This window comes from Drosophila miranda (genome assembly GCF_003369915.1).
Source record: "Drosophila miranda strain MSH22 chromosome Y unlocalized genomic scaffold, D.miranda_PacBio2.1 Contig_Y1_pilon, whole genome shotgun sequence".
Lineage (NCBI taxonomy): Eukaryota > Metazoa > Arthropoda > Insecta > Diptera > Drosophilidae > Drosophila > Drosophila miranda.
The window spans coordinates 15,216,886-15,231,764 of record NW_022881603.1 but is presented as its reverse complement, the minus strand read 5'-3'; the positions used below and the strand labels follow the sequence as shown (position 1 = coordinate 15,231,764).

General features: G+C 44.0%; 3 protein-coding genes and 3 pseudogenes across 3 annotated transcripts; 2 read left to right on the top strand and 4 right to left on the bottom strand.

Moving 5' to 3' along the window:
* Positions 1 to 264: 264 nt before the first annotated feature.
* On the bottom strand, positions 265 to 1,101 carry LOC117191294. The gene is made up of 2 exons (XM_033396202.1): positions 929 to 1,101; positions 265 to 837 (listed from the first exon to the last, which is right to left on the bottom strand). The coding sequence occupies exon 2, from the start codon at positions 829 to 831 to the stop codon at positions 298 to 300; it is 534 nt and encodes a 177-aa protein (XP_033252093.1). The 5' UTR covers positions 832 to 837; positions 929 to 1,101; the 3' UTR covers positions 265 to 297.
* LOC117191446 overlaps positions 894 to 14,879 on the top strand; it is a 68,077-nt pseudogene continuing 54,091 nt past the window's right edge.
* LOC117190083 lies at positions 3,943 to 5,627 on the top strand (annotated as a pseudogene).
* On the bottom strand, positions 5,558 to 5,903 carry LOC117190082. Its single transcript, XM_033395166.1, is given in 1 exon segment — positions 5,558 to 5,903. A coding segment is annotated over 1 exon segment (279 nt). The 3' UTR covers positions 5,558 to 5,624.
* LOC117191300 (V-type proton ATPase 16 kDa proteolipid subunit-like) lies at positions 6,053 to 6,652 on the bottom strand. The gene has a single exon (XM_033396205.1). The coding sequence runs from the start codon at positions 6,581 to 6,583 to the stop codon at positions 6,098 to 6,100; it is 486 nt and encodes a 161-aa protein (XP_033252096.1). The 5' UTR covers positions 6,584 to 6,652; the 3' UTR covers positions 6,053 to 6,097.
* LOC117191287 lies at positions 6,681 to 8,454 on the bottom strand (annotated as a pseudogene).

The following is a 14,879-nucleotide window of genomic DNA, read 5'->3' as shown; positions in this document are numbered from 1 at the left end:
GTCTGTCTTTTCCACGTTCAATCGCAAGATAACACAACTGTTGCAAGAAATACGACACTGGGAAGAAACACCACGAAAATTGTGATGGTGCGTCCACTGCACAAGAAGGAGGATGAAAAGAAGGATATGATGCACATCGTCATACATAAAATACTCCCGGGGGATCCGTACTACAAAGTGTTCGATGGAGACCAAGCCAAAGCACGACGCTAGACCAACATGATCTGGCAACGTCTCCTGGATCGTTACAATACCATGCTGATATAACTTAAGTAATGTTTATTGAATGGTCGTTTACTAAGTGATTATAATAAAGCTAGAGCTGAAGATCGAATCATCGTTTGGTGCCGAGTCTTTTGCGTGCAGGCAGGAGCTTGATCTGGTGGTGAACACCTCTGGCTCTGGATGTCCATGGGAGTGGGAATGTTGTTCCTCTTGGGAATCCTTCACTAGCGTAAAGGTGCCCACAGCTGTTCTACAGTGAGCATCGTTTTGACAATCGGAGTCGCTGGCACAGCTCGCGCAGCCACACTGCATCACCTCGTCCGCCGGCAAATGATGAGGCGCCACACTGCTGACCACGCACTCCTCGGCCGTGGGTTGCTGCTGGCGTCGGGTCCGACATCGGCGCCAGCTCCGCCCAATGGCACGGAAGCAACAGATACCCATGCACACATCTGAGGAGCCCTTGAGGCAGAGAACAGAGTTCTTTCTCATAAAGGAGGGATTGATCACGGCGTACACGACAATGTTCAGGGACAGTTGCAGGGCATTGAGCGTGATGCAGATCACCTCCACCTTCTCCTCACCAATGCTCACCGTCAGCTTCATTTGGTGCTGCGAGAAAATATTGATATTAAAAATGGACATCGTAGGAAAAGCCATCTCCAAGGATGTTTCATGTGCATAGTTTTGTCGGCTACTGTACCTGGTATCGTTTGATGGTGGTGCGAGTGTCGCCATTGTTGGCAGTGGACTGGCAAAGGCGACTCTGCTTTGTACACCGTCGAAAGGCAATAATGATGGCTGTGTTTCCGATCAGCAGGGAAACTTGGCCGACAATGTGGTGAACATTAATCGTTCGCTACACACCAGCGCCGAATGCAGTCGCGTGCTGGCTCTGCCTTCACCGCCTCCTCCCTTGGGCGAAAATGCACCTCCTGCCATCAACTACACAGTGGATGTGTTGACGAATTCTCTGAATATAAACGAGTCTGAAAACTCAGAAGAGGCAGATACTACGCAGCAGGATCTGTTGCTTGCTTCCCCGATAGGCGACGAAAGGAACTCATTTACAGGGACAGGCAGAAACTGCAAAAGGGCGCGCTATCAAATATTTAAGCCAATATTTAAGTCGCGCAATAAGCCACGTTCCTCCAGCCTATCCCCGCCACAGAGTCGCTACCACAGTTTGCGCAAACGCCAACCGACAGGAGGAACTTCTCCGGCACATGCTGCAGCCAGATGGTTCCAAAGAACAAAACCGCAACGATGCCAGTAAGTTCAAATGGTTTGTCAAGTGGATGGATAGAACATTGTACTCATTCATTTATCTTTCTACAGTTTTTGCCTACAATTTCTATGACAAAGTGGAGGAGGCCTTGCTAAATGCAGACCGAGTGGAGGATTGCAAGAAATACAATAAATTGCTGCAGAACTTTGATCCCCAGCATGACAAAGTGTCCGATTTATATCTGGTAAGCATACAAAATATAATATTGCCTCCCCTTTGTGAAAAGATTACAACTTGTGGTTAACCTTACAGAAAGTGGAAAATCTACTCTTGCCAGATTATCCCGAATTGGCAGAGGTATTCCTCAACTTTCTGCTACCTGCGGAGGCTGCTGAATTGGGGAAATTCTTCCAGCACTTTATGATCAGCAATGCAAGCATTTTAATCAACAAACTGAATATATATTTCTGCAAGCAGCCCGCCCAGATAAGAAAGATCTATGCATGCCTCAGCGAGCTGGCCGAGCTGCCCAGTGTGAGCATGAAGAAGGTGGAAAATAAGATTATGCCCTTGCTCAAGGGCAATCAGTTTCTGTGCGATTGGTTTGTGCGGCAATTCCCTCAAGGCAAGCCCCCAAAAAGGTAAGAGAACAAAATGATTGATACGCTGATGCTGTAGCGTGCAGGTGTGGGATAGCTGTCGTTTACCCATACTAGTATGAAGAGATTTCGTGTGCACCTCTAGCTATGCTCTGACTAAGCTCGCCGGATTGTCGGGGTTCGTTCTACTCTCTCCTATCACATACTGACACACACTCGCATAATGTTTTAGGTGCACATTTAAAAATTAAAACGAGGGGGAACGTTGTGAGTTGCTGCGGACACCGCAACTCTACGGTTATACCCGATACTAAGTCAGTATGGCTCTTCTCCGGCTCTTTTGGTTTTCTCATATCTTTAAAATTGTGGATGCAACAGATTTTCGTCCTTTGTGGGGGCGGAAGTAGGCGGGGCGAAGTTTTGAAATATTTTTGTAGCAGTGACATATCACAGAAGTCTGGATCCAAAACATCGTTGCTCTAGCTCTTAAAGTCTTTGAGCACTAGGCGCTGAAGGGGACGGACAGACGGACAGACGGACAGACGGACGGACGGACGGACGGACAGACAGACAGGACTCAATCGACTCGGCTATTGATGCTGCTAATATTAAACGACACGACAAAGAGTGCGTGCGAGAGAGACAGAAAATCAGTCTGAGCGTGACGTCGGGCGCTGCGTAGCCACTGCAAATTGATTTGTTTCTGTTGGCTATAAAAATGATCTGAGCTGATCTAGATTCAGCAATCAGACAGATATGGTCGTTATCTATGATTTTGCGTTTTTAGTTTTCTCGAATCTGCAATATTGTGCATGCAACATATTTTCGTCCTTTGTGTAGGCGGAAGGGGGTGGGGCGAAATTTTGAGAAATACGTTTTATAGTGAGATCTAACAGGAGTGCGGATACTAAATTTGGTTACTCTAGCGTTAATAGTCTTTGAGATTTGTGAATATCCCCAGATTTTCGTCCTTTGCGGGGGCGGAAGAGGGTGTGGCGAAATTTGGACACGAAACGGTCAAGGTCCGATATCACAGGAGTGTGGATACCAAATTTGGTTGCTCTGGCTCTTATAGGTTCTGAGATCCTTGAACTCATATTTTGCAATTGGCAAAACCGACCATGAAACCTGTGTGTTAGAGAGAGACAGAGCGAGAAAGAATGAAATTGTTTTCTTGATTCTGGCTATAATAATTATACGATCTGGTTGAGATCTTACATTCTGAAACATATAGTCATTCTCTACGATTCTGCGTTTTTGGTTTTATCGTATCTTTAAAAATGTGGATGCCACAGATTTTCGTCTTTTGTGGGAGCGGAAGTGGGCGGGGCGAAGTTTTGAAATATTTTTGTAGCAGTGACATATCACAGAAGTCTGGATCCAAAACATCGTTACTCTAGCTCTTATAGTCTTTGAGCACTAGGCGCTGATGGGGACGGACAGACGGAAGGACGGACGGACGGACAGACAGACATGGCTCAATCGACTCGGCTATTGCTGCTGATCAAGAATATATATACTTTATGGGGTCGGAAACGATTCCTTCTGGACGTTACACACATCCACTTTTACCACAAATCTAATATACCCCAATCCATCCGGATAACTAAGGGCCATATTGGCCTATGCGTGGCACCGCTGAGGCCCGTCCGGGTTAACCTAACCTAATATACCCCAATACTCATTTTGAGTATCGGGTATAAAAATACAAAATCATACTTCGGCATATACTCGTTCGTACCACACACACAAATGTGCATACTCGTAATACCCGAAAGTAAATAAAAATATATCTAAATACTAAAACCAAACAGAGTCCCCACAACGGACCGTGTTTATCTATGGAATGCACGCCCACCGGTGTGTGGATGTGTAGAATGTGTCCTGGGTATGTACAGATACAACAACTACTCGAAGCGGAGGCTCTTTGCAAAGCCGAATCTTCGGTGGGTATTTTCAGATAATTTATGATACGAATATATTTGTGATACTTTCTACTTCCAGTCGCCCCTGGGGGCTGGACCCGCAGCATGAGATGCCGTTCCACAGCGATGAGTGCATATTCCAGAGGAGCATGCCATCGGTGGTGACTTTCGTGCTGTACGGCCTAGCCGTCCACACGCTCTCCATCTTCGGTCTGTGTACGAACTTCATCAATGCGGTGGTGTTCATGCGGCCGAAGATGACGCCCTCGGCCTTCACCTATCTGGCGGCACTCTCTTGGATGGACAGCGTCTCCTGTCTGCTCATCAAGCTAACGGCGCTGTCGCGCTGTCCTGGATCGCCTACGACTACCAGTGGCAGACGCCGCTGTTCGGCATCAGCACAGGAGCCGCCAACCTGATTCTGGCCTGTCTCAGCCTGGATCGGTTCACCTATTTGGCCAGCTTCAGCAGGAACAATGGGCCACCGAAGTTTTGTCGCCGCAAGGTTGTTCGCTATATGATAGCCGTCGTGATTGCTGTCTCTATTGCGGCCAATATGCCATACTTTTTCGTCTTATCTGTGGATCACGACGGAACCTGTCATGTGCAAGAGTTCTACTACTCCACGTGAGTTTTGTGAGAAGCTGGATTGATGGATCAACTTTCTACACGGAATACTTCTGCATTCTTTCTGTAGATTCTATAAGGCGCACAACTGGTTCAGCTTCACCCTGTTGGCCCTGCTGCCAGCCGTATTCCTGCTGATCGGAAACACAGCCATCATTATTGCCTTTCGACGGTGGACAAAGCAGAGTCGCCTTTGCCAGTCCACTGCCAACAATGGCGACACTCGCAGCACCATCAAACGATACCAGGTACAGTAGCCGACAAAACTATGCACATGAAACATCCTTGGAGAAGGCTTTTCCTACGATGTCCATTTTTAATATCAATACTTTCTCGCAGCACCAAATGAAGCTGACGGTGAGCATTGTGATTATGATAACGCTCTACATGATCGGCGAACTTCCGGCGCACATGACGTCGCGAAAGAGTTCGCTCAATCTTCTCTTCGGGGGCGACACCAACAAAGTGGATGAGTCGGTGATGGAGAAGGTGGAGGTGATCTGCATCACGCTCAATGCCCTGCAACTGTCCCTGAACATTGTCGTGTACGCCGTGATCAATCCCTCCTTTATGAGAAAGAACTCTGTTCTCTGCCTCAAGGGCACCTCAGATGTGTGCATGGGTATCTGTTGCTTCCGTGCCATTGGGCGGAGCTGGCGCCGATGTCGGACCCGACGCCAACAGCAACCCACGGCCGAGGAGTGCGTGGTCAGCAGTGTGGCGCCTCATCATTTGCCGGCGGACGAGGCGATGCAGTGTGGCTGCGCGAGCTGAGCCAGCGACTCCGATTGTCAAAACGATGCTCACTGTAAAACAGCTGTGGGCACCTTTACGCTAGTGAAGGATTCCCAAGAGGAACAACATTCCCACTCCCATGGACATCCAGAGCCAGAGGTGTTCACCACCAGATCAAGCTCCTGCCTGCACGCAAAAGACTCGGCACCAAACGATGATTCGATCTTCAGCTCTAGCTTTATTATAATCACTTAGTAAACGACCATTCAATAAACATTACTTAAGTTATATCAGCATGGTATTGTAACGATCCAGGAGACGTTGCCAGATCATGTTGGTCTAGCGTCGTGCTGTGGCTTGGTCTCCATCGAATACTTTGTAGTACGGATCCCCCGGGAGTATTTTATGTATGACGATGTGCATCATATCCTTCTTTTCATCCTCCTTCTTGTGCAGTGGACGCACCATCACAATTTTCGTGGTGTTTCTTCCCAGTGTCGTATTTCTTGCAACAGTTGTGTTATCTTGCGATTGAACGTGGAAAAGACAGACGCCAAGCACCATCCAAAAGCCGACGAAATGAAAACATTCTAGCACCAGCAGCGAAGTGTCTCCGACAATGTCCGACAAATAGAATGTCGAGGAAAAAGTTATACCCTCATGAAACAGATGTAAGAACCGGTTACCAACAAACACAAGTGACGACTCGCTTACGAAGAACTTGTGGGATCTGAAGATGTCCCACTTTTATTGAAATTTCATTTGGTGAATAAATAGATGGCCACTATCAGGCCATAGAGACCCAAGACCTCGGAAAATATCTGTATCAAAATTAGACCCACAAACAGCTTCGGCTGCTGTGCAGCTGCACGAACACCAGCATCGCCCACAACGCCAATGGCAAAGCCAGCCGCCATTCCGGAGAGACCCACAGCCAGACCGGCGCCAAGATTGAGGAATCCCTTGTAGGTGGGGTACATCTTTATCAACGAACCGGTCAACAGCACCGACACGACCAGTCCATAGATGGCTATAATGCCAGCCATTACCACGGGAATGATGGACTCCGGATGCTTGACAGCCATCGATGAGATGCCAATGGCCGACTTGGCAGTCCCATAGGCAGCTCCCAGCGTGGAGAAGACAATGGCTGATACGGCTCCCATAATACAGAAGAAGAAGGCATACTTCGGCTGATCAAGCGTTGCCTCAGGGTCTATGCGATGTGCCTTTAGCCTGGGCATAATTGGTATCGAATCAAAGGTTTAAGATTAGAGAGTAAAGCAAGCTCAACAATTTATTCGTTTTGGAAAGGTTATGAAGTTTATATCAAAGACCGCATTTGGATTTATATTAAAAAACATTTTATTTTCCAATGTTAACAGTCTTAACGATAGTGGAAAACTCATGGTTAACGTAATCATAGGGAGAGCCGAAATAGCTGTAGCCGTAAAAGATCCTTCTAACATAATCATAGTAAACTAATTATTTAGTTTGGTGTATAATACAAGACACAGAGGCGCGTTCTTCTCCTATTTACCCTGCAGTTTAGACAGAAAGTCCATGAGGAACTGATGTCGGGTACGCAGCTCGATGAAATTGCGATGCTTAAGCTTGGCACGCATCCGCCTAATGAGCTGCTCCCGATCACGTGCCCCCATTTTCATTTCGGTTAGAATGACCTTGTCTTCTTCGCGCGTTCACGGCGATGACTTGGTTAAACTGTAGGGTGGTGATGCAGGTTTTGATGTACTGGCGGCCACTGAGGCTGGAGAACCAGCGGACGCGTCCTCAGCGGTTGTGAAGTTTGCCAGACTGGCTACCACATCCAGTTTGCAGTCCTCGTCGCTGTCAAACTGTGTCGTGATCATGTGCTGGGGGGTATTGCCAGTACTCACACGGAGCGGCTCCAGCTCCCCCTGCTCCGACTGTCCCAAATCCATTTTGACGGGGCTAAAAGACTGCGGGGAGATGGACATGGCCAGGCTTCCGCCACTGTCCGACAGGAACTCCCGTTCATCCTGGTTGTCGGGCTCCACTTTGGGCACAGAGAGTGTTGCTGTTGGCTTCTGCTTGGCCAGGGCAATGACGCGGATACCAGCTTTGTTATCCGTGGCGTCGCGGGAACTTTCCTGGTCGATCAAGGTGCGCAAACGTTTGGCACACTCAATGGCTGGCGAGGGTGGCGGCCGAGACTCATGGATTACCACCATTGGCGCAACATTGTAGCGGGCTTAGGCTGCGACTGGTTCTGAGGAGAGCGTACCTTCTTTGTGGGCGATTTTCGTTTGTTCAGGTGTGGGGACAGGCCCGACAACGGACTCAATCCAGAGCTATTCGCCTGTTTCCGTGGCGACATTTCGCCAAAGTTGATGGCCGTTTTCCTCGCATTCGGATGATGGCCCTGTGAATGGTTGGCATTGGGCGTACTGGTCGCCCCAAAGGTTTGATTGCTATAGAGGCTGGCATTCAAGCGCACGGCATGAGCTTTCAGTGTCACATCGTCGCACATCTCAATAGAGGAGCTACTGTTCTGCTCGTCGCCAGTTGTGTCAATGATCAGGCGACGACTCGCATCATCTTCTTCACTCCGGTCAGCCGCATCGTCACTGTCCACCGACGTTGCCAGGCTCAGGATCTTCTCGCCGTGTTCCCGAATGCCATGGACACAGGTCAGAGCATCGGCAGAGCCGGCTGGCAAATCGTACAATTGCTCGTTGTAGATGCTGGCAGCCATGAAGGAGAGTTTGGCGGGTAGCAGGATTTTGGAGCCATAGAACATACGTCCATTGATGTACTTCAATCTGCATGCTGCTAAATGCTTCGGTTGCGTCACAGGGTCCGCGTAATTGTGAACAGTCTCTGTGTACTCGCCGGTTGTGTTGTGCTGCAGCTCGTTCAGATTAAACGTTTCCACAGGGGGCATCATTCTGTACAAATTAATAAAATATGAATTGACTAGTTGCATTTCAGGCATCAGCGTATCAATCATTTTGTTCTCTTACCTTTTTGGGGGCTTGCCTTGAGGGAATTGCCGCACAAACCAATCGCACAGAAACTGATTGCCCTTGAGCAAGGGCATATATCCTCTATGTACTCTGTAAAATGTTGAAGGTTAAATATTAATATCTCTAGTTGCTTATTTCTATCATTATCCTTGTTTAATTTAGTGACAACTTCTATGCCAGAATTTACTGCTTGAATTACTAAGTTTAATTCGTTACCTTGAACACTGTGGCTAGCCAGATTGTTTATTTTCCCTTCTAATTCGACTTTATCAACTTGATCTAATGTTCCAAATAGATATTTATATACTGTGCCTACTGCATTTAGGCCTCTCTTGTTTCTTTTGGCTATTTTGATGCCGTTGAATTCACGTTGCAATTTCTCGATTAAATATTGAACTTAGATTACGTTATTAAATTGGGTTGCCTGTTCTAGTAAACTCTGATATGTTTCATCTGTTCTTGTTATATTAATTGTTAGATAACGGTATTCATAATTAATGGGTATGTTAATGGTATTTGTTTTGAATATGAGATATCCATTCCTTGAGTTGATGGGATCTATCTCTATATTCTGTCCGGAAGACTGTAGGACGGTGAACATTAGTAAGATTATAATCTTAATCATGTTGTAGCTCCGGATTCCCAGTACTCTCTTCGGGTACTCTGCAATTATCGTATTTACTTTTATTAGATTTTTTCTTTCTTTTGAATTTCTTTTTATAGTGGGTGATTTTCCTCCCTCTATTTTTCTCTTCAAAGTGCTTTTCGTCTACCTGCCTAATTTCCCCTGTTCTTTTGAACGGGTTGGTTGTTTTTGTTTTAACTAGGGGTGCATTCTTGTAGCGTGTGTCTATTTCAAAGTCGATTCTATCGTTATTCAAATGATTGATCTTCCTAACTTTATTCAGTTGGGTGTTATGATCTGGTAGTCCGGCGTACAGGAAGATATCGGCTGGGGATCTTTTTGTAGTATTATGAACCGTTTTATGGTTATAAGTGTATAGAATTAACTCGAATTAACTACCTCGAATTTTGTGAGCTTGTTTTCTATGTTATCCTCACTTGAAATGATTCTTAATTTTTCATTGATCGTTTTATGTAGTCGTTCTACATCAGAAACTCCGTTTTTACTGGTAGTGATTTCGATTTTCACATTTTCCGCATTCAGCCATGCTTGCAATGCTGCGCACATAAAGGCTGAATCTTTGTCGGCTTTAATTCCCTGTGGCTTGCCCATTTCGTTAAAGACTTTTATGATGATAACCAGTCACGACTCTTAACTTCTACAAGGGTAGCGAATTTAGAATATACATCAATGCATGATAGGAATTGTTGATTGCCTACCAAATAGAAATCCATGACATACTTTTCTCTGATGTTTTGTATTTCAGGGGTGATTTCGAAGGTTAGATTGGTGTTACGATGCTCTGTTTTAGCAACGTTGCACGTAGGACATTCATTGATAATATTTTGGATTAACTTTTGATAATCGGGGTAGTAGAATTTTCCTTTAAACCAATTAGTGGTCTTTTCGATACCTGGGTGAAGTAGCTCTTTATGATTCTTCAATATTTGTTCTTTGAATTCGGAGTAGTTCGGAATATTTATGAGTTTGGTACTGGATTTAATCAGTTTAGTGAAGTGATTTGGACTGATTATCTCCAGGAATGCCCTTTGGAACAGTGGGAAGTCTACTTCGCTATGGAAATATAGAGCACTCTTTTTGGTACACACATATTCCTTTATTATATCTTTTGCTAATGATTCTGCCATTTCGGTATATGTGATTTTTATCAGTATCTTGTGGAAATAGTGCGATGTTTCTACCTTATCCTCATTACCTTTAATCAGTTCTATTTGCCTATTATAGTAATTGATTGGTCTCTCTGTAAGTGGAATATAATTTGTATTATCTTCTTGCGCGCTATGGACCGTTGCACAATCACTATTAATGGTTTCCCCGAGTAGGTTTTCGTTAATCTTTACTCTTGATAGCGCATCGGCTACATGGTTCTCCTTTCCTGGTAAATATTTTATTTTGAAGTCAAATTCATTTCATTTGATCTTCCATCGTTGTAGCTTCATATTTGGTTCCTTGAGGTTATTCAACCAAATCAAGGGTTTGTGATCACTTAATATCTCAAATGTTCTACCAAACAGGTATGATCTGAAATACTTAGTTGCCCAAACTATAGCTAGTAATTCCTTTTCTATTGCTGAATAATTGATTTCATGTTCGTTTAAGGTTCTACTTGCATAGCAGATTGGTTTGTGGTCTTGCGACAACACTGCTCCTAATGCAATGTTACTTGCATCGGTTGTTTCCGTGAACATTCTGTTGAAATCTGGGAATGCGAGGATGGGGTCTGAGGTGATAAGTACTTTCAATTTTTAGAAGGCCTCGACGTATTTTTCCTCTGTTGGGTCTATGACTGCTCGTTTCTTTAATTTGAGTGTCATAGGTTTCGCTATATTAGCGAAGTTGGGAATGAATTTCCTATAGAATCCACATAAACCTATGAATGATTTTATTTTTGTGGTTGTATTGGGTATTGGGAAGTTTATTATGGCAGATATTTTCTTTGGATTAGGAACTATGCCGTTAGTTGTTACTACATGGCCTAGGAATTCCGTTTCTTTCTTCAGGAATTCACACTTATCCATTTGTAGCTTTAAGTTGGCGTCTCTCAACTTTCCAAATACTCTCCTTAGTGACAACAGGTGTTCTTCCAATGAAGTGTAAAATATAATGATGTCGTCTAAGTATACAAGGCAATCTTTGAAGATTAACTCTTCTAGCAGATTGTTCATACATCTTTGGAAGGTAGCGGGAGCAGTGGTTAGCCCAAAGGGCATACGAGTGAACTCGTAATGACCATGCTTCGTGGAGAAAGCTGTTTTTGGGATTAAGCTAGGTTCCATAGGAATTTGATGGAATCCCTTAGCTAAATCGATTGTTGTGAAATATTGGCACCTACCTAGTTTATCTAGTATTTCGTCCATTCTGGGTGTAGGAAATTTATCCTTTATTGTCACCTCGTTTAGACTTCTATAATCTACTACCATACGATATTTCTGCTTTCCTGAAGCATCTATTTTCTTTGGTATCATAGCGATGGGTGCACAATAGGGAGAGTTCGACTTACGAATGATTCCCTGTCTAATCATTTCTTTGTTTTGTTGAGTCACTTCTTGATCGTGTTTTTTTGCATACTTATATGGTCGACGATATACAGGATCTTCGTGATGGGTTTTAATTTCGTGCTTTATAGTACTAGTGAAGGTCAAAATGTCACCTTCTTTATACTGCACGTCCTTAAATTCATAGAGAACTTTCTTTAGTTTCTCCTTTTCTTCGTCATTTAAATGTTCCAACCTTAGCTGGTTGCATTCCCTTAATTCATTCTCTAATGCGGAAGCGAAGTGTTGCTCTCCTTCAGGAGATGGGTCAAGGCACTTAGGTGTAGTTATATCTTCCTTTGAAGATGGCTTAACACCTTTGTGTGCGGTCTTGCCGACGGCAATTGCTTCTCCACTTTGGATGATTGGGTATGAACTTTCTCCTAACGTTACCGTTTCATTTCGGTAATCGATGACGGCTTTGCTGGCCATCAAATATTCTCTGCCTAAGAGTATGTCATAATTTTCAGAAAAATTATGAATATAAAATTTTTGTTTTGTCGGACAGTTTTTGGTTGCATTACGTGTAATGCTCTGAGTCAGACGGACGGGTCCATTGATGGTATGGACGGTGAGGTTGTCGCTATCGACTTTGGAATCTGTATAGTTTTCTTTTATTATATTTATTGACGATCCCGAGTCCGCGATACCTCTTAATTTTTTATTATTTACGATTATTTCTATATATGGTCTTCCTCGATTTCTTCCGAGGCACTCTGCTGAAAATTTACATCCATTTTCATTTGTCCGCTTTGGCTTTCCCTAGATCGTTTGACTGGCTGATTTGGTGCACTGCTACCTGCCTGAGTCTGATTGATTTGATAGTTTGTGTGATTCTGTACTCTGCCCTGGTTTAAGGAATTTCTAAATTCGTTAAATAATCCTTTATTATTTACGGCGTTATTTCCTGAATAATTTCGATTCGATCCATGATTATTTCTGGAAGTACTTGGGTTTTGATTGTTATAATCGTTACTACTATAGCGAGGGTAATAAGTTCCAACATTCCTACGATTGTTATTTCCGTTTCTTGTGTGTTCGTGATTCTTGTTATCAGTTACGAAATTTTCGTAGATTCCTAACTCTTGAGCTGATTTTTCTAGATTAGCCATAGTAGAAATGTCTTTCTTTGCCAAAATGATGAACAGTTTATTGGGTAGAGCTTCTTCTATGGTATGTCTGGTGGCATTTGCCAGAGCGTTTTTAAAGATTATCTTATTTTCTGGGCTAGTCTCCAGATTTAGTTTACTTACTATAACATTTGACTTAATTTCTAGTTCCACTACGAACTTACGAATATTCCCATTGAATTTGGTGTCGTGTAATTGTTGTAGCAGCGTTTCGTATGAAGTGTGGTTGTTGAATTTGCTTAGGGCTGCTTTTAGATCGGTCCAGGTGTTGGGTTGAAGGCTTTGTGATAAAAGTTGTGCTCGTCCGCACAGTTGACCCTCAGTGGCTCCGTACATGATGCTTTGTTGCCGGATGTCTTCTGTTGGGTACAATTCGGAGATGTACTCAATCCTGCTTATGAACGAGCTTAGGCGTTCTTGGCATCCGTCGTATGGTGGAATTAGCCTGATTGACTTCAAGGCTTGGTTCAGGTGTATTTCTGTTAGCGGCATGTTGATTTCTTTTTATTTATTTATTTTTTCTAATATTAATTGAGTTCAATGGTGTGTAGATTCTTTGGCGGATCTCTTTAGTATTAGCGTTACCTTTTCTCTGATCACTGTAGGTTATTACGCACTGTAACTGTCACTACGCCAATTGATCGTCTTAAAAAAAGGATTCACTTTTAACTGAGATCCTACCGACTGCGCCAGTTAAATATGCGACACTTCAGTTTAAGTTTTAAAAAAGGTTTTATTCTTTCACTTAAACTTAGCATACATTGGTTAGTTATTTCCCCGACGATGACTGAGGTCTGATGTCTTGAACGGAATTAACTTTGGTTGAATTCTCCGACGGTGTCGCGATTGACGTTTGTCTTGAACAGAACTGAGTTGGCTTCTTAGATGTAGACTATTTATATTATGATGCTCGGTTTGGGATTCGGATTTGGATTCGTAGGCGTTGGCTTCGACTTCGGCTTCGGAGATGGAGTACGTGACTCGATCGATATGTGGGAAAGGCGGCTTTTGATGAAAGGCTTCCGCTGCGTATGAGCGGTGTTGCATTACTTGGGGGTGGCTGAGAATAGGGCCTCTGATTGGTCAGCTAGGATGGTGTGATTCTTGAGAATCGATTAGTAATTGATCTCTGAAGAGTGGCGTGATTCTGGTGCGGCTGGATTCTTGTGCGGCTGGATTCTAGTGCGGCTGGATTCTAGTGCGGCATCTATTGTTTTGTGTTCAACTTCCAGTTTAGGGTGTTTGTTTACATTGCCTGCAATCGGCTACGCGTGGTCCATTTCGAGCGTGAGATTGTTTATGAGGGTTCGAAGCTGAGGGTGTCGTATTGTTTATAGTATTGTGGGTGCAGGGTAATAGACATAGACAAGGGTATGCGGAGCATGGACTATAGATATGTCAGTATATATATATATATATATATGTATATATTTATTTATTCCCGAGTAAACACGTCCGCTTTAATCAATCGATTCTCAGTCAATAACTCCAGCCCAACTTCTGCAGGTTCAGCTAAGCGGTACCGAACCAAAAGCTCGAAGATCAGATGATATTTGGAAACTTTAACTGCATAATCGGATGATCTTAGGAACTTTAACTGCATAATCGGATGATCTTTCGCCCAATTGAGCGAAATTTTGGTCAAGCTTTTAATCTATGCTCTCCCTACGCTACGCTACCCTCTTGGGTCAAGGTAAACGTGACGTCTTTCGCTTAAGTGCGTGCGCTGCGCGCCGACTCTCTTTAGAAAGCTTTTCGGAAAGCTTGCAGCTTACGATCCACTTTCGGAGTTACTATGTATCTGCACTTTTACGCATTACCAAAAGAAAACTGTGCTTATCCGTGATGCTCTGTACACTTTCCCTAAATTCGGCCCCTACACCACAGTTGAAGACGTAATTGATCTTACAATGAGACTTAAACTGAAGAAGGCCATTTACTAAGGTTTAAGCTGAATATCTTTTAAGTGATAGACTCCTAAGTTTTTCTTATCTTCGCTAGCTAATTGGTAATACATTGTCCCCACTCGGCGAATAACCTTGGCTGATATAAACACAGGCGCCAGCTTAGCGCTGAACTTTTTTAAAGCGTTGCTCTGACAAAAATTCCGGGCATACACGACGTCTCCAACTTTAAATTGACGGACCCGGCTACGTAAGTTGTATGTCCTCGCATTCTGCTCGTGTGATTCAGCTACCTTTTGCTTAGCGGCTTGTCGACAT

Excerpts from the sequence above, each read along its gene's own strand:
- LOC117191300 (XM_033396205.1), bottom strand. The coding sequence starts at position 6,583 with ATGCCCAGGCTAAAGGCACATCGCATAGACCCTGAGGCAACGCTTGAT.
- LOC117191294 (XM_033396202.1), bottom strand. The coding sequence starts at position 831 with ATGAAGCTGACGGTGAGCATTGGTGAGGAGAAGGTGGAGGTGATCTGC.